This window comes from Hypomesus transpacificus, chromosome 13, assembly GCF_021917145.1.
Source record: "Hypomesus transpacificus isolate Combined female chromosome 13, fHypTra1, whole genome shotgun sequence".
Classification (NCBI taxonomy): domain Eukaryota; kingdom Metazoa; phylum Chordata; class Actinopteri; order Osmeriformes; family Osmeridae; genus Hypomesus; species Hypomesus transpacificus.
Window position 1 is genome coordinate 13,931,488 of NC_061072.1, and position 19,364 is coordinate 13,950,851.

General features: G+C 43.2%; 2 protein-coding genes across 3 annotated transcripts in view; both read right to left on the reverse strand.

The window, feature by feature from the left end:
• The window catches only part of LOC124476039 (dynamin binding protein), a 41,061-nt gene extending 34,340 nt beyond the window's left edge, over positions 1-6,721 (reverse strand). The window contains exon 1 of one of the 2 annotated variants that reach the window (XM_047033009.1): positions 6,412-6,721. The gene's annotated coding sequence lies outside the window, so the exon portion shown is untranslated. Of the gene's footprint in view, positions 1-1,521; positions 1,848-6,411 lie in introns of those variants that run through there. The other variant, XM_047033010.1, reaches the window with a different exon arrangement.
• A 1,873-nt stretch (positions 6,722-8,594) lies between these two features.
• Positions 8,595-19,355, reverse strand: cpn1 (carboxypeptidase N, polypeptide 1). Its single transcript, XM_047033072.1, has 9 exons — positions 18,980-19,355; positions 16,310-16,506; positions 15,363-15,518; positions 12,955-13,131; positions 12,635-12,746; positions 11,474-11,613; positions 10,691-10,790; positions 10,168-10,286; positions 8,595-10,066 (listed from the first exon to the last, which is right to left on the reverse strand). Exons 1-9 carry the CDS (start codon positions 19,212-19,214, stop codon positions 9,950-9,952), a joined length of 1,353 nt encoding a protein of 450 aa, XP_046889028.1. The 5' UTR covers positions 19,215-19,355; the 3' UTR covers positions 8,595-9,949.
• Between the last annotated feature and the right edge of the window lie 9 nt (positions 19,356-19,364).

A 19,364-nucleotide genomic window follows, 5' to 3' on the forward strand; every position in this document is an offset into this window, starting at 1 on the left:
AGTAGCAGGGTTACGATAGACAGCTAAGTCAACAGAGGTCTCACACATGCATAGGCTGCACACACACACACACACACACACTCACACAATCACAGCTGACAGGGGGACAGAGTAGCAACTGTGTCTAACACATAGAGGGTATGGTGACTGGGCATAACGACAGTGTTTGTGAGCGTGTGTGTTCCTTCTATTGAGGGTTATCAAGACAATGATCAAACCACTTCCTGTCTAAATAAGACCCCAGGGCCAGCCTTCACAGACGATTTCCAAACCTCTTGTCTGAGAAAAACACTGATTTTAGATCAGCATTTTGGGGGGAAATGTAATCTTGCTCGGTATTCAGTACTCAGGAATTCTAAAAAGTGACTGGGATTGGTCTCTTCCTGCAGGCAGACCCTACATGTTGAGCACCTATCCACGTTGACCTTCTCCTGACTAGACATTGGTGTCTCACTCTGGCTCTCTTTTCATCCCATCCTCTTTGCCGAAATCATCCTTTCTTCATGGGAAGGAATGTTGACCAAGACTCTACCATACTGAGGACCTTACATTAGGAAACGTGGTTACAGAGGTGTGTGTTTGTGTGTGTGTTTGTGTCTCCCGTGGGTGCATTTGTTTGGGGCTGAACTGTGTGTGCAACCTGATCTGCTGACTAGCCATGTTATTTATTGAACAGGACCCATCTCATGCCAACAATGAAGCCGTAGCTTCTCTCTGTCTGAGCTATATCAGACATACACACAAACACAGCAGAAGAACTCACTAGAGGGGTCTGGTTCGGCCACTGTTGTCTTTCTATTTTCCTGATAGCTTGTTTACCGGCTGCTCATTGTTGTGGGCCAATGTGTTCCCTTACAGAGTGCTGCATCCACTGAAACTTATTCAGTTAAAAGCAAATGGGTCCCAACAGGTGGCGGCAGGTTCTGGATCATTCTGGACATGAAACAGTGGACAGTTGTGCTGATCTTTCAGTGGTCTTTCAGCATGTGTGATCGGGATGTAACAAGAGCTCTGTCTGGCTAGCAGTTGGTCTAAAGGACTCATGGAGAAAGCCAGCTAGCCGTGCCACTGAGTGTTCCTTACATAGGTCTAGTGTTTCTCCTGATTGTGACTTCATGTGTCTTGTAACAATGGAAGTTAAGTCTAGTTAGGGGTGTGAGCACAATGGATTGGACTACTCTTTAAAAGAAATACGGCCTATATGATGAAATATAGGTTTTTAGAAAGGCTTGTAACACTTTCATACAGCACTTATTGAATGTAAACATTACCAACAGACCTGCATAACATGGCATATAAAGCATTGAGCTGTCTATATAGCCTAGGCTAGTTCATTTGTTTTACATTTGATTAGATCTGGTAGTCGAAAGCACTTGCAGTCTCCTGATACAAACAGCCTACTTTATGTGCATTTCAATGAGATTAGAACATCATGGAATGTCTTCAGCTATTGTCACAAACACATCTGGCAAACCTCGTTACAGAGCCAAGTTAGCCTAACTTGGCTTAAAGACAACAAACCTGGCAACCCTTTAGGTACTCCTCTTGTCTTTCGTCAGGATCACTGTCATGCAGGCCTCATCCACAGACTCTCTGCGGACACGTACAAACATGGACATGGATATTCACCAGGACATGCGCCAACCAGCACGGACTGACTCAGACACAAACACAACTCAAACTAGCAGATGAACATGTCTGCACGAGAACAGACACACACACACCAAACACAGACATCATTTATCCTTTTTCCACCATTACTTATCTGCTGACCTCATACGGGAGAATCCAGCTTCATCCCTCGACCTTCATCCCCCTCTCACATGTCCTACCTCTCCAGTCCTCCACCTTCATCCCCCTCTCACACGTCCTACCTCTCCAGTCCTCCACCTTCATCCCCCTCTCACACGTCCTACCTCTCCACTCCTCCACCTTCATCCCCCTCTCACACGTCCTACCTCTCCACTCCTCCACCTCCATCCCCCTCTCACACGTCCTACCTCTCCACTCCTCCACCTTCATCCCCCTCTCACACGTCCTACCTCTCCACTCCTCCACCTTCATCCCCCTCTCACACGTCCTACCTCTCCACTCCTCCACCTTCATCCCCCTCTCACACGTCCTACCTCTCCAGTCCTCCACCTGCATCCCCCTCTCACACGTCCTACCTCTCCAGTCCTCCACCCCTACAGACTGGACTGGACCCTGGGGTTGTTTCCCCTCTTCTTTCCCTCCCTCTTTCCTTTTCACTCTTTCGTGGGAAAACCACAGCATGTAGAGGGGACTTCCTAGAGAAACACCCAATGGAAAATACACAGCCTGTTTATCATTACTGATGGTCTCTGTGCATCACTTCTTGATTAGTCTCTCTCTCACTACTTCCCTCACTCTCAACACCGCCTTCAGATTATCTGTTCTTCTTTCTCTGGAGCAGAATATTGAGCATTTCTCTGAATCCATTTTCATTCCCCTTTCCTGTGCCCTCACTGTCTCCAGATCTTTCTTTCCACTAGATTTATATCTGTGCTGGTTCCCCCTCTCTTTCTCTGTCGACATTCCCAGTATTTCCTCATTCCACTCTCCAACTGTGTGCGAGTATATTTAGGCTTATATCACACAAGTAGACCAATACACACTCTCTCTTTTCACACACACACACACACACACACACGCACGCACGCACGCGGCCCAGATTGAGAGGAGCATTTTTGGATGGAAACCATGGCATACAAAACACACACAACATACAAATACAAACACTGAGGGGAAGAGCACTTCTCTTCCATAAACATTCCCACCTCCAGGATGAATACGGACTCACTAGCTGGCCCATGACGAGGCTGCCATGGAGACAGGGTTATGTTTGGAAGGCATTGGGTTTTTCCTAAAGGACCCGGGAGGTGTCTGAAGATATACCACACCCTAAAGTAGAATTCAGGACTAGCATTGATGATGTTACTTCTTTTCAGTTGTTCATGTCAAGATTCTGTGAAACTGTTTACAACGAAAAAACTTTGGCAAATATAACATGCTTCATACTTAAGAGTTTTCTTAACACCAAGTGAAGTGGGAATTATTCCTTTTTGGGAAGTAAATGCAGTGTTGTAAAGTTCTGTGATCTGTTTAGAAGTCATTCCTGTCGTTCCACAATAAGAGTTCTAATCATGTCAGGGTAATGTCAGCCATATCCTGGAGACAGGCCTTGAGGTATGTAGTTATTCTTAAAACATGTCATGCTAACCCACAAGTTCCCATAACTTGGCTTCTCAGTATCCTCACATATAAATATAGGGCTTTGATGAAGAGAAATAGGGGTTTGTACTACAAAGCAAGTTCAACATACCTAGGATTTATTTTCGTTAGCTGGCTTCACTAAACCTAACAACCACCATCCCACACAAACAGTGTCGCGACGGTGGTTACCATCTTGTTAGCTCAACCCAGGTTTTCCCAATCTAGCGGTGAGCACTTTCTCATCAAAGGGGCGGCGGTGTTTGTGACCTACCCTGGTATGACGTGAACCACCGTTGCGACACTAAAGTTACCTCGCTAATCCCAAATGCTGCTTGGTGATGTAGGAACGTTGTGTATGGTTCTCTAATGTGACATGTGGACAACTAGGAGACCTCATAGTACTAGAGGAGCATAATGCTCTTCCTCAAGGCTCGCTCGGTATGCACAGTCATGCTAAATAGGCCTAATTAGTTTGGTCTAGGCATTGGACCAAATGAGCACACACACTCTCTCACACTGTCTCTCTCCAGTTTCCCCTCTCTCCTTCTCTAAACAAAAAAGGACCCTCCACTAGCCACCATAACTCTTCTCCGTCTTCAGACAGGGAGACAAAAGGGAAAGCCAGTCCTCCAAATGCCACATTCATTCTTGCCCTTCTTCTCCTCTTCCTGCTTCTCTATCTCAGCATGAGGCCATTTCCCAGCAAGCATGTGGACAGCATATGGAAGACGATCTAGTGGGCTAACTTGTTGCTAACTGACCCATTCTGATGATGCAAAGCACTGCATCATTATGGTGGAGTCTATGATGTTTATCCATATGTCTGTCTATGTCTGTGTGGCTTGCTGCTCGCCTGTCTGCCTCGCATCCCATGTTGCACATTGAAGTCTACTCTATGTGTATGACTTGAGAGAGAGTTTTAGGTTTGTGTAACCCTTTAAAGCAGTGGTCTTCAACCCTGGTCCTCAGGGCCCACTTTCCTGTGTGTTGGAGATCTCCAACACACCTGATTCACATGAATGGTCATCAGGTCATCGTTATCATCAGGCTCCTGCAGAGCTTGATATCAACCAGGTCATCGTTATCATCAGGCTCCTGCAAAGCTTGATATCGACCATTCATGTGAATCAGGTGTGTCGGAGCATGGAAACATCTCCAACACACAGGACAGTGGGTCAGAGGGCATTGGGACCATGGTTGAAGACCACTGCTTTCAATGGGCTAGTAAGTTCAATTTAGACCCAGGGATAACTATAAAAAAATTTAAAAAAACAATCATGAAGAACTATTGTTTAAGGGTCTCGGACTGACACCATATCATAAACTTTATCAGTAGCTTTGTGGCAAAGTGTTTTAATCCTTACTTATCCTTACATTTTTACATAACTGTCAATTTAGTAGATGCCTGTATCCAAATTCATGTTCCAAAGGGCATATCGTAAGTGCAGCAGATGGTCATTGAGTCTACAAGGGCATTACAGTGTGTATGAAAAGGTTGAAACGAACATACTATAAAGACAAAAGTGTCATCAAAAGTCCTGCCCTTTCTGTCTTCCCCTCCCCTGCTCTTCCTCTTCTTTAACTTTCAGCATTAGCAGAACATCTCATTTCACAGGTGAAATAAGCAGCTTGTTTTTTTCCACTAATTTCATTTGCTTTTCAGCTGCGTGAACTGATCTTCTGCTCTCTGTGGAATGCAAGGAATGTTCTAGTTTTGATTTTGTCGAGGAGCTCCAGATCTATGTCGGTTGTTGCGTAAGCTAAATCAAAACCACATAAGAGTCAACAATAGAAGAAAATGCTTTATGCCTTCCATGGCAACACTTTGTAGTGTCTGCAGTTGAGCATTTTAAATACAGCATTTGATCACATGTATCTATTATCCTGCTATCTGTATGAGAAGTACAGCATAGTACAAAATTCATCCAGTAGACTGTATTTAAACCACTATAGGTTCCTGAATGTTTAGACTCATTTCTATAAGCTATATGCTACTGTATATTTTACAGACCCACACAATGTTACAAGACACTGTTGCTAAGTTTAATAAATAATTTAGCTACCACAGGTTCAGCCAAATAGTCTATTCTTAAATGATCACTGGCTTCCAACAGTTGAGTCTCATTAAATGTGTTTTGCACTGTAGGGATAACCAAGGATGCCACCGTAAGTCAATGGACTGCAGACCAGATACAACATTAAGGGGCTGCAACTGGATGCACCTTCCCAGTCTAGCAAGGGACAAGTTGCATAGTAAGCTGTAGACCTGTCATCAGAAACATCTCTATACTCTAGCACAGAAAATATTGAGAGGTTCAGGCATATTGAAGGGATCCTGCCAGAATTTGCATAAAATCTGCACTAGACATATAAACAAGACAAACAGGAAAAGCTTTTGATAAAATGGGAGATTAAACGATTACAATATCCTCAGCCCTTCAAACAAAGCTCAAGGGACGTTTATGAATACCTGCTTTCCTATTCTCTCTTTTTCCAGGGCTGGTGGAAATCGGAGGTGCATCAATGGCCCTGATGCACGTTAGATTCCGACTTGACCTGGCTGTGAAACTTGTCGTAGATTTGTAGTAGTACATATGTTACTGGATCTTTCTTACGGGAAATAATTGATTCATCTACGTAGGCCTACGTGTATGCACCCGGTGGAACAACTGGTGACAAAAAACAGGTGATCCACTAAAAAGGTAGTGCTACACATCTCAACTCTCTGGTGGCCAACTTGGAAGTTGAGTTGTCATAATGACACAACCACCATCTATAATTTAGACAGTCTGGCCACGTCCACTTTTGCTTCCCAACGTATGGTTGTTTCGAGTAGCCTATGTTACTTAATCCAATAACGTTTGATAGAATACGCATAAAACAGAGTTTGTTGAGTCTTGGTAAACCAAGCCTATCACAAATGTGAAGGTAGTGCATCAACATTGTGTAAAATGTTTAACACCGAGTTACATACCCTATGAGTACCTATGTTTTAGACTTTTAACATTGCAGGAATAATTGGACAGTTAACTCAATTCAAAAGAAAGTGCCTGTTGCCGTGTTGGGTGACGTTTCTTCGTATAGTTGCCGACTTGGTGCGTTGTAACTTTACAAGCGAATATATTTGTTGTTTAAACATTGATGAAAACAAACAAACACGATTCAGGATTATCTTACCTGTAGTAGGCTACGTGATTGTCCTGTATATTGTACGTTACACGGTACAGTTAAAATCCAGTGAAGCAAGAACTTTGGCCGTTTTGGGGTTAGTGTTAATGTCTTTAGATTTCCATCAGACGCTTTTAACATTAAGCAAATTCATTTTGTCAAGCTACAAAGAAATATACTGAATTACTTTGTATTTCATTATGCTCACACTGTCTACGGACGCTGGTAACTACAGTGTCATTCTCGAAATCAGCTGTCATATCCTAGAAGTTTGAGTCACAGGGTTGATCATCCGTGCTCTCCATGCTGACATCAACACACACACACCACCGCCTCCTTTTTTTTCCAACGGGACCCCAGGGTTGCCTTCACAATGCCTGAATGAAAATACAAGTGTTGGCTTGTGGATACATTCAACAATAGCGTTTGGTATTGTACCAATAAACCATGATGGGTTTATTGTAATAACCCTGGTCACTACTCTACCTCCACCGTTCTCACTCATGTTTAGAAACCTTGTTACAACTAGATACAAACTTAAAAACATGCATAATGGACAGTATCACATAGTGCAACCAGGCCCTGGTCTATTTAATTCCAAGTTAATTTGATTGTTTAGAATAATTTAAAATGTGTAATTTCAGGCTGGGAACTGGGTTATTTGAGATAAATGTTTCATACTCTGTTGATATCTTTGTTGGACAAATTGATTATAGCCAAAGGGCAGATTTCCTTTCAATCCACCCATTTTGCTTTCAACATTGTTCACTCCCATCAGACACAGGTCAGCACATGTTGTGACTGTCCACCCCACCCTGTTTTCGGTCCAAATACAAAATGAGTGAGTCTGAACAGTTTGAAACTAGCATCCAGCAATAACTGAAATTACGGCACTTGCTTGAACCTTGTTGTAACAATCTGTTTCTAATCATGATGATCATCTATCATACTTGTGTGTGTGTGTTTGCGTGCATAGAGGAAAAAACCCACCAGTGCTGCTTTAGTGGCGTATATGTTTTCTGTTTGATGAACTCTCGATTGTTCAGTTCTGTCAGACTCAGTCAGATTTCTGCAGTCTCACATTCAAAGTTCTACTTACTTAACCATCAAAAAAAGGAATGTTCATGCAGATGGAATATTCTCTATCTGACAGACTGAAAATATTTCTGGCTCTGTATCTTGCCTTTGTCTCAATTTGAAAGAATCTCTTCCACAGGGGGGTATTTCTGCATGATTGCAGCTTTAATTTAGGTTTAAAGACATTACAAGCTTACAATTTGATCTATTCTCTAAAGTTGATGTGACGGTAAAAATGACTATATTTGAGATAAAGACTGTGTGTGAGTTGGTGTGAACTGTACAGATATATGCTGTGTCTGCAGTAATTATAGTTTCCTTTTGTCCACAAACAATTGGAGGAAGTCAGTGAAGGTCTACCTAGAAAAGTGTTGTCAAAGAAAATGAGAAGAGTGGAGCTTGACTTTACTTTAAGTTCAGGGAAGCTCCTTATGGTGTCAGTAATTACAATTGACCAGTTGTCCATAATATGATATACATATAGAAAAAATGCTCTAATTTACATTATACATCACTGTGGCAAATAAGTCATGAAACATTCCTAACATCATACCATAATATTTATTGTCCTTGCACATTACTTTTTGACTCACATAAACCCTTATTTTTTGAACTCGCACTGCTCTCCATCGATGCTATGTGGCCCTGTGTAGTAGTTTACTGGAAATGCTGACTCAACCAGAGTGGAATACGTTCTGCAGGGGAGGCCTGGCATCAAACTGGCACTGTGTGGGCCCCATTGACGCGTCTGGGGACTGTCATTTGAACACACACTCACAAACCAGCTGGCAGACAAACACACACACACACGCACATTTGTTTTCAATTGTTCACTCGCCCACATGCACACACAAACCCTACTGTGCACACATGCTGTCATGCACATGCACACGTTCACTGCAAATATCTTTGAGAAAACACCAGAGTGAAGAGACTATAGAGCAGTCACAATGTGGTCATCATACAGTGGTGTATTCACTGAGAAAAGGCCATGTGGGTCTTTTGTTATCATCATTCATTTTGTCTGGCCAGCGGTTACACTCTCTGTTTGAAAAGAATACATTGTGTGTCATGATGCCAGTGGTTGACTTATCAGAGGAGATTTACAGTATGAGTAGGAAGTAATGGATGTTTATTGGTCATCAAATACAGTAATTTACGAACAAGCTACTTTGAATGACTTATATTCATAAATAGGGGCTGAAAACAATCTGCCGCTATCTTTGTCTATACTTCCAGTGAAGTTGTACCTCACAGTCACAAGTTGAGTCTGCCCACTGAAGTACGTTTTTCCTCATTCCTGTTTGTCAGAGTGGGCTATTGTTGAACTGTGTTTGGAAGCTGGTGGTCAAAAAACAAGTGGAAAATTCTCTTTCAAAAGCACAGACTGGAGCCCATGTTTCATCCCAATGTATAGCCCGGTGGAATTGTTTATAGAACATGGGCCATCTGTAAGGAACATGACCACATTTCTAATGGATACTTGCGATGGAAACATGACGGGTCATTGAAACAGCACCCGTTTTGAGTAGCTGTAAGTTCATTCAAATGGAGTAACAAACATGAATGATGACGTTGTAACATAGGTGCAGGCTGGTACTGTACATTTAAGAAGGATGAATCTGGATGAACCGACACAGGAGTATCTGTACATTTTAAGATTAGACATTTTTATTTTACTCAATGAACACCCTTTAGAGCAATCATTCTCAATGTCTTCTGATAAGGCTTGAACACTGACACATCTAGTTCAGTCTTTTCCGTGAAGGGTCGAGGGAAGACAGTTAATTATCAGTACTGTAGTGACACCTTGTGGTACAAAAGCCCGTTGATTACACTGACTTTGGCCTGGCCTCTATAACAAAAGTGATAAAGGATAACCGGATAGGATTACATTTTGCTAACTAACTGAAATTCAAAAATGTATGTTTAATAAAAATCATAGAAACCTTTATTTTTGCTTATCTTTTTCAAACCAATTACATCAATAACTTAGTGACAGTATTGATTTGTTGTAAAATACAAAACGTTGCATCTTTATGTTGCATATCTAAGTGCAATTCCATGATTCATTTATAAAATGCCGGATGAAATAAATAAAAATACTGAACAGAGTTTATTGTCATTCTTTTTTTCCCATCAAATTATTTGTATAATGACAATAATTAATTATTGTCATTAGCAATTCAGTTTTCCTTGACCTTAAAATCATTGAATACAGTACAGTAAAATTATACTAATACATAAATACATGAGGCTTACAAAATAACTACGTCATTACTGAATCCCTTATTATGTATCTACACAGACAACCAGGTTATAAAAGACACAAGTAATCATATCATACAAGTTGTTGTTCACTGTTTATCTGTACTATGTGCTTTTGTGGGAGTCTGCGTGCAGGCCCACCTGTTAGTCTTGGTTCTAGCTAGTGGGGTGACTGTGTTGTAGTACTTCTGAGGTCCATGTCTCATCTTGGGCCCAGATTCACAGGGATCTTAGGAGGAGAAGAGAGGTTTTTCTTGCCGTGGTTATTCTTGATGTTCAGGTTGTTGTCTTTCGGGGCCGTTTTCAGGTAAAAATGAAGCTGGAAATATAAACCAATTGAAATATATAAGCAGATATTCATCGAAAGAATTACTCAGCATGAATGTGCACACGCACACTTACACACACGCAGCCACGTACCTGGATTGCTTCGGCTGGGCCTACTGTGACCGTGCTGGTTGAGGGTAGGTATCCATTTGCATTCGCTGTGACAGTGTAGGTCCCTGGCAATAGAAGCCTGAAGTAGTCTCCATCCACACCTTCAAAACAGCATCGACAGATCACGTCATGTCAACACGCAAATTAGTATAGAGGGGAGATATTGCCTACCTTCTTATCATACCATCCAAAACCCGGTTGCACTGGATTGTATGTTAGTATTTCTTACATTTTTCTTTTATTACTGATCTGTCAGGAAAGGCTCCATTAAAGCTGGCTTCAAGTAACTCACCACTAGAGAGAGCTCTAACTCAAAGCGTTTTATATGCCCTGATAAACTCGTCATTCCCGCTACCTTAAAACCCTAAAACTCCAATAGGTGTCAAAGAAACGTACATGTCCGATGAACTTGAAACGGGTGACACAGAAACAAACTAATATGAAATTGAAAGTAACTGGACAATGGGAATATCTGGGGACATCAAGCCCTGGCCCCTCTCATTACCACTGGACACATCGTGGTTGATGCCAGCTACTGAGATCTCAGCGCTGGCGATGGGGTTGTTGTTGTCATCATACACCATGCCTTTGATCCCATGGTGCACCTGGAGGTGAGGTAAAGGACAAGTCAAGGTTAGGGTACAGGGTTGTTACCAGGCAACACTGATCTGGTAGTAACTGGGCATCACAAGTAGCTTTTATATGACGACTTGTGGATGTGTTGTTCAGATTAAAGGACTGAGTGTTCTTTGTTGAAAACATGATGTGTACTTCATTCAAACAGCACAATTGGAGTCAAATAACGTATCTTCTGAGTCTGGTGCTACTACTATGTTTCAGGAACACGATCCGTCACTGAAGGCACAAATCCTACAGGAATGTGTGTGTTTATCTCTCTCTGTGTGTGTGTGTGTTTGTATAAGTGTTTGGAGAGGGCATTTGTGTGGGAATCGTTTGGGCTTATTGGGAATGTTCTTGACTAGAATGATGTGTTGTGTAGGAATCAAAGACAAAGCAAGCAATGGCAATCTTTGAATGGTTTAGGCAATGTGTTGACAAAGTAGCAAACCTGCCTCTTTCCTGTCTAGCAGGATCTCGACAGTGCGGCACCATAACATCAAGCTCAGGACAGGAGAATGTTGCCAACGCACCAAGGTCCTCTCACAGTCATAACATCGGATCTCTTCCCAGAGAACGTTATCAGTATTATCATGTCCTCTCTCGGCCAGATGGTTATTAACCCACATCCCTGGCATGTGAAGGGGCCTCTAGCCTAGAGACTTCTCACCTGCTCCAGGTAGGAGACCAGGGCCTCTCTGTTGCCCAGCCACTCCCTGGACAGGGCTGAGGCTGGGGGGAACTTGTCGCAGCTCAGCTCCAGAGTGATCTCAAAGCAGTTGGTGTATAGGTAGTTAAAGTCCTGCATGCCTGCAGACAGACACATGTGGTTGAAAACCTGTCTGGTCTCACCAGGGGTCAGGACCTGATCCATGCTTTTTTTCTGCTGTATTATGATGATGCTTTTCTGCTTAAATTGTTGTACAGATTTTGTAGTTGTGTGAAAATGACATCTGTCATCTAGACTTGTGAAAATAAAGTTCTGTGTCCGAACATGCTCCATTGCCCCTCCTATACATGATCAACGAGAATCTATGACTGTACTCCTACACATGAAAAAAACAAACACTGTCAGTCAAAGTAAATTGTATATACTGTAAATGTATAATATATTACAGGCTTCCTATGGGATGACGAGTAATGAACCACATTGTCATACTGTCTGCTGTTCCTTGCGTACATGTTTTCATCATATGGAGTGTTTCATGAAGACAGACATAACTACACTAGAATAATGAAATAGAGGATTGTTTGTGTTTGGAACATTTGCTCAGTTGTGTTCAGCGTGGTACACCAAGAGAACATGTAATATTAGCTGAGATGGCTCAACTGTGGCCTAGAAATTATTTGTTTGAGTAAATATGACACAAGCCCGTTAAATGAGGCTGTGGGCGTTTTTCACATCGTCCGATTCCAATGCTGGAGTAAACAGCTGTGTAAGTACCATGCCAACTTAATGTAAAGTCAACAAAACATTTTCCAAAAGAATACTGGGTCTTGCCAGAAATGTCAGAGTCGAGATGAGGAATAGTACTCAAGTAAAAGGTTGTTTTACCCAATGAGAGTCTACATGAGTCTTTGACTAAATAACAAGTTTTCAAACCAGTTCAACACAAGAAACATAAAACACAATTTCTTCTTTACACGACTCAGTGGCACTGGAAGTTAGTCAAAAAGAAACAAGAACTTATCTCACCCCAATCAAACTCAACTTTAAAAACCGTTGGTAAAACTATGGTCTTGGCTGAACAGTTTGTGGTTTTGGCGGTCTCTTATATGAGCTGGTGTTGTCCCTGGCCTGGAGACTGTGTTCCACAAAGAAACTGCTCACCTTTAGACAGGGAGTACCAGCTGGCCCCGTTAGTGATCCCCTCATCAAAGAAGTCCCCGCAGTTCCAGCCCTTGTGCATCCAACTGTGGGCGTACGAGTAGGTCCTGGCCAACTGTAAAGAAACACACATACCCACACACATACACACTTTAGAATCTTGAACTTATAGACCAATAGGAAACAGCTGGGAGGAGCAGGACTAGAAATCCCAATGTAACTGTACACATGGCAAACTTGAAGTTGAGGCTTGAACACGTACACACGTATAACAATGGCCTGGCATCCAGTCGCTTCTAATCTTTCACATTTTCTGACTGTACCTTCTTGAAGACCTTGTCATCAGCGGAGGCAGAGTAGGTGGTCCTGCCCCTGATTCGGGGGTCCCGGGACTTATCGAAGGGGTAGTTAGCTACCACGGCCCCCCCATGCAGGTTAGCCGACAGGACAAAGTTATAGTTCTGCATCCATTTGATCACTGCAAGGGTCTCTGGCTCAACCTGGGTGAGGGAAGAAATGTGATGATGGATTACTTCAACAACAAGCAAACCTGCTTCAGCTAGAGGTGGAAGGGTATTCCACAGACCATTCCACGTCTTGACCAGCGTCTACAGTCAACTCCAGTCTTATCAGTACAGACCTACTATCTCCCCTGTGTGTTACCGGCGTCATTTGGTTGGTGTACTAGCAATGCTCTGCTAACTTGAGCCCCAATGAGATCTGAGACAGGTCTCCCACAGGAAGAATAACAAACGTATGTCTTGCTTTGTTGGTTCAAGTCCAATCCAACTGGAGAGTAGGTTTTTATATTTGGGGGCACAGGTTGAAATGTTGACCTAGTCCACGTCTGTTTTTAGGCTGGCTGATATTTATTATCTGTGGATTTTAATATACGACCAGGCTCCCCTTTGGCCTATCCTGTCACCAGGATTAGCGTTACAGAGAACATGCTTGTGCACGCCTATACGCAAAAACAAACAGGCGCCATTATGATTCAAATATATTTCATAGTGTTGTGACTTCCTTTTCTTTCACATCAACAAATAGATATCCCTTTTGAATTTAAGGCTTTTGAAATGACACTTCTTGCTAAGACCAACTGTTACGTGACCCAAAAGCAATGCAGTGTCCTTCCTGTGAGACACTGAGTAAATACTGTAAACTATCCCAGGAACACGCACAGTCTGTGGGTGGTAGCCTACAACTATTTCTTGAACAGACAGTCTGTTTGAAAATAACCTTGACTAAAAAAGGATGCGAAGAATGTCAGCAGCCCTTGTCTGTCCATAGTGCAGTTGCTCATTTTTCTAAGAAACATTTAAATGTAACCATATATTGATGCCCAGGAAGCATATATAACTGTGTCAAACAATTATACATAAAACAGCCCTATAACATGAGTGTGAGTAATTGTGGCAGGCAGCGATTTTATGTTTTGTTTTTATTTAGTTATTCACTCTAATGTGCAGCAGTGGATGTCTGACAGTGTCCAAGCCCATTTTTCCAGGGACAAAACTGGCCTTATGTTAGCTTAAGAAGCATTAGGACCAAGAGGCACCAAGCTCTCATAAGATCCAACAACATTCCTCTGTGAATCCCTGAAGTCTGGTAAGACCAAGGCTTCTTCACGCTTCACTTCCTTCAGATCTCAGGGGAGATCCCATCATTGTGCGCGGTGTAGATAACTACTGTTAGCTGACCTTTGCTATATAAAGCACCTCTGCCCTGCCAACAAACTATTGGCAGAGCAGTGATCGCCACATGTCCGTCATCCGAGGCCAAAAGGAAGTCCCTATAAGTGTGCTTTCTGTCCTGTGAACCCTATCTCTTGTTAACAGGTGTAAAGAACATAGGTTTTTACTGTTGGCTTTCATGTGTACCATACAATTCAATCCATACTGCAAGTACTTGACAAAAGGGATGTGTACTTTTGAGGGTGTACAGTATAGCTTCAATGCAGGTGGCCCTAGCAGGACCTGGATCCCTAAATCTCTGTGGCTCCTGCCATTGAGCTCTTGTGTAAACTATCGTATTGTGCCTGTTCTGGATTTGGAGGGACTTGTGGCCCATGTTTGACCTGGTGTTAGAACAACACAGTTGGCTTGGAGAGCTTTAACCCCACACTGGGAGACAAGCATAGCCCTCACCACCCACGTAGTCACAGCAACACACACGTGTGCAAGCTCACTCATATTAAGCCATGTGGACAAACACACACACACATGCACGTAGGCATATAAAACACACAAACACACACACACAGTACACATACATAGGCTTACCCATGTTATGTCATCAATTATCTGTGACAAGCTTATGTTTGGTCAATCATCCAATCATTCTGCCTTAAACTGCCCAAAACCGGATTTAGGGAGAAGGTAGCCCTCCCAAATACACCCCATCACCAACCACTCAGGTAACTTGACCCAGGTCATACATTATGTACGTCAACACAATCCAAGACAGCACTATAATGTATCCCAGACAGTCAGCATGTCTGTTATTGAGAACAGTAGAAAAACACATAGCAAACGACTGTCTCCCTCACTTGCACACACTCCCCCATCATGCCATAACCCACAGTCTCCCTCAGACGTAAGCAGATATCTGTGGATAATATGAGGTTGTCTGGGGGGGTGTCTGAGTGTGTGTGTGTGTGTGTGTGATGGAGTGTGAGTGGGTGTAGGTGTGTGTGTGTGGTTGAGTGTCTGGAAGCCCAGTATTAACCCACATGTTGTTCCCAGTTATCGGGCAGGGGCAGGTGGTGATTACGTCCGTTGGTCTTCTCGTAGTAGTACATGAGGGCGTTCAGGTCAGGAAAGTTCCGGTTCAGGTCCACATCCCTTGAGTTCCCTCTCCCCACCAGATAACCGTTGAACTCAGGACCCTGTTGACCAAAAGCAGACCAACGTGTCTAGTTATTGCAGCTATGAACTGTACAGTATGTCTTAACCCCTAGTGGGACAGCACAGGCTAGTGTTTTAAACAATACTAATGCTAGAACCTAATTCAATATTGACTTCTACAATACATGTGTTTCTATTTGGAGGGATCTTTAAGTTGCTGCAGGGTGTTTGAAAAGTGTTTTGCTGACTTTCTGGTCGTTTATCCAGGGCTGTTGACAAAACTTTAACGCTTTACACCAATTTGTGGTATAGGTTCACCACTTTGCTGTGTGTGTGTGTGCGTGTGTACGTGTGTGTGTGTGTGTGTTGTTTAGAAGAGAAGAGCAGCCACCACGTGTCCCTCTACATATACTGTAATTAGTCTCAAAGAGATGCTGTGTGTGTGTGTGTGTGTGTGTGTGTGTGTGTGTGTGTGTGTGTGTGTGTGTGTGTGTGTGCAACCATGCGAGTGTGTTAGTCGTAGAATATTGTGTTGTTTTTGGCTCATGTAATTATCCTCTGGAGGGTGCCAAGAATTCTTCTTGGGATTTGGTAGATGAGAGATGATAATAGACATGGAGTCAAACTGCTCTGTACACCTGTTTGTGTCTGTGTGTCTGCGTCTGTGTGAGTGTTTCTGAACGTGTGTCCGTTTCTGTGTGGGTCAATGTGCGTACGTACGTGTTTCTTTGTGTGTGTGGACGCGCGTTTCTGTGTGCGTGTGTACGTGTGTGCTCATGCATGTCCCACCCTCCACAGGCCCGCCCCTGCAGTCTGCTCAGCATCAGCATACCTGCCTGGCTGCCACCTCGTACCCGTCTGGGTTCATGGAGGGCAGGATGTGGATCCGCGTGTCGTGGATCAGCCTCATGATCCGGTGGTTCCCGGCCCGGTACTCCTCACACAGGAACTGGGACAGCTGGATGAGCAGCTCACGGCCCAGCACCTCATTCCCGTGCATGTTCCCAACATACTTGAACTCCGGCTCCACTGGAAAAACATGAGTCAGGTGGCGAGCAATCAGAGAGGGAGAGGGGTCACGAGGGGTCAGAGAGGGTCATGTCCGCTTAAAATGCAGAGCAGGCAAAACTGAAAACAAGTGACCCCCCTGTGCAAACACGGTGAACACACACACACTCTCTCACACACACACACACACACACACTCTGTCTCACACACACACACACACACACACACACACACACACACCCTGAGGCTCATCAAGCAGTACTACAAAATGACAGCGTGGAAATGTTGTGGAGAGATCAAGCATTTCTTACAGTCCTAACTGACCTTCTGAGCTGCAAAACACATGCTGTTAAGCAAACACTTTTATCGAAAACAATTTGCAGTCTGGTAAATGCATGCCAAGTCAAAGTCAATGTGTTTTATTTGTCACATGCACTGAATAGCATAGTGTCATCAGGACAGTGACATTCTTGTGACGTGGAAAGCAACATCACACAGTAGCATAAATAATGGAAAAAATTCAAGAAATGTCGCATCAAAAGTAACCCCCAAATTAGAGCGATTAATAAAAAACTGTAGCACAATCAAAAACTGATAAGGCTAATAGATTTATATAAATGACACTGAGTGCTGATAATACTTACAAAGCAAATCACAACTAACAACCAGACACAAGTAATTAGGGTGCCAGTAATTTGAGTAGATTATTTTGGTTAATTTCATCTGCTTGTCCTGGGGAATCCCTCACTGATTGACTTAGCCACCTATCTAAACAGACTGTCTTGACAAATAGCTATTGAATTGCAGGCAGCTGAACACAGACTGACCACCAGCACACCCTATGGGACCTCACCACCACCTCCACCACAGAAGTGCACAAAATCTTACAGACCCTAATAGGGAGTAAATCTTCGATCACTATATTTAATGGACACCCTGGGCATGGGCAGCTATTTTCAGGATCATTATCTAGAATGAGATCAACCCAGTGATAGTTTATGACAGTTTTCCTGCAGCCAACCTTCCTCTAAAGACAATAGTTTTTCTTAAAAAATGTGTCTACCTCGGCCTATATGTCCTACCTAGCCTAACCCTGCCCAGGAAACAGACCCTAAGTCTTTAATAAGCCCACAACTGGACTGACATCCAGCATAAAAAGTCAGCCTCCCAGGGGCTAGGCTTGAGAATGACCACACTCAGCAACGCGTGACCAAATCAGCAAAATAAACTTCCTGTATTGGATTAACCAAGACAAGGGTCACCCAGCAATTCCTCCTGTCTATCCACACACTTCCTGTTTTTCGACTTCTCTTACCTTCGGCTCTGGAACACGCGCACATCCTTCCATTCTACTAAAGGAAGGCTCCACTTGGGGTGAAAAAATGCAAGCTCAGCCCTGGCCAAAAAATGATACCCAGAGGCGTGCTCTCAGCTATTTATCTATAATATATCTAGCTATATATTTTTTATAGGCATCATAAATTGCAATCAGTTTTTGAATGCTTTTTAAATATTTTTGCTGAAGAATGCTGAATATGCTGTCCATACTTTGGGTTGTTCTGAGAGTATAGCTACCTTAATCCAGTTTATAATGTGACTGGTTTCCACATAAAAAGAAACAAAATACCATCAATCAGCAGTCATTTAAAGCATGCAGAACATCTAAAGAGCTCAACTAAATTCCATGATGTTGATTTAGTGGCTGTGCTGAGACTTGCAGAGGTTTCAGTGATTAACAGAACAAGATCTGTACAGAAACATTAGTCCAAATTCTCCTCTCCTGGCCGTTTCACATAGTTCGACATGAATCAAACAGATCGTACAGAATCAGAAGCTGGGTTTTGAAATGAAATGCAGATGTTTCAAACAAGCTTCTCTCCTGTTGGCTCTTTCCTTTTCCCCCTGACAGTTAGACATAACTGTGAAACCACTCAACACGGAAACACAGGGAGACTCTTTCCATTTTAAGTGCTAAAAACTTTGACAAAAAGCTTTCTCTGTTGTTTTTCTCGTATGGGGGGTGGGGACACATCCATCAGTTTTCCAAGAAAAAGCTACAACTCAAACTGGGTTGATTTGGTTGCCATAATCAGATGACTGACACTGAATGAAATACTATGTTAAAACAAAGACAGACAAAAATGGAATTACCGTTTCATCTCTCCAGGTTAACCCTCAACCCCCATATACAAAGCTTCCCCCTGCCTGCAAGGCTCTCTCTCTCCTCTTCTGACTACCTAGAAACACTCTGCTCTTCACATGCACAGTCAATAAGTGGATGGATGGATGCCACAAGAGGTGAAGAGCCTGGAGCCCATTCTGGGACACTCATGTTAAACAACGTCACTGTACCGCAATAAGATTGTGAATAAATCAAACAATATACCTATGAATACCCCCCCCCCACACACACACACACATACACACATATCCATATATGACAACAATAAGAGTTCTACTCACACTCCTAACCCGACACTAAAGACATACTCACGTGCTTCATGGACCCCAGGGTTGTCACTGAACTCCAGGACGTAAAGGTGGCGTCCCTCAGTGCTGTGGCCGATGCTGTAGATCCTGCTTATGTAGGGACACTCGCTCTGCACGGCAAACATCGCACGCACCATCTCCTCGTAGCTGTGATGCTGGAAACCAGAGGCCCCGGCCAAGGTGCTGGCCAGCCCCAGGAAGAGAGCCCCGAGCCAGGCTAAATGACACCCCTGCAGCATGGTCCCTGAACTAGAGCACTGGACAGGGGAGAAGAGTGGAGCTGCCCTTACTGACTCTCTCTCTCTCTGTTTGGCTGCCTCACTTTGTCTCTCGGTGTGCCTCTCTCTGTCTCTGGTTCCCTCTCACACACACACTGCCTCCTCCCCCTG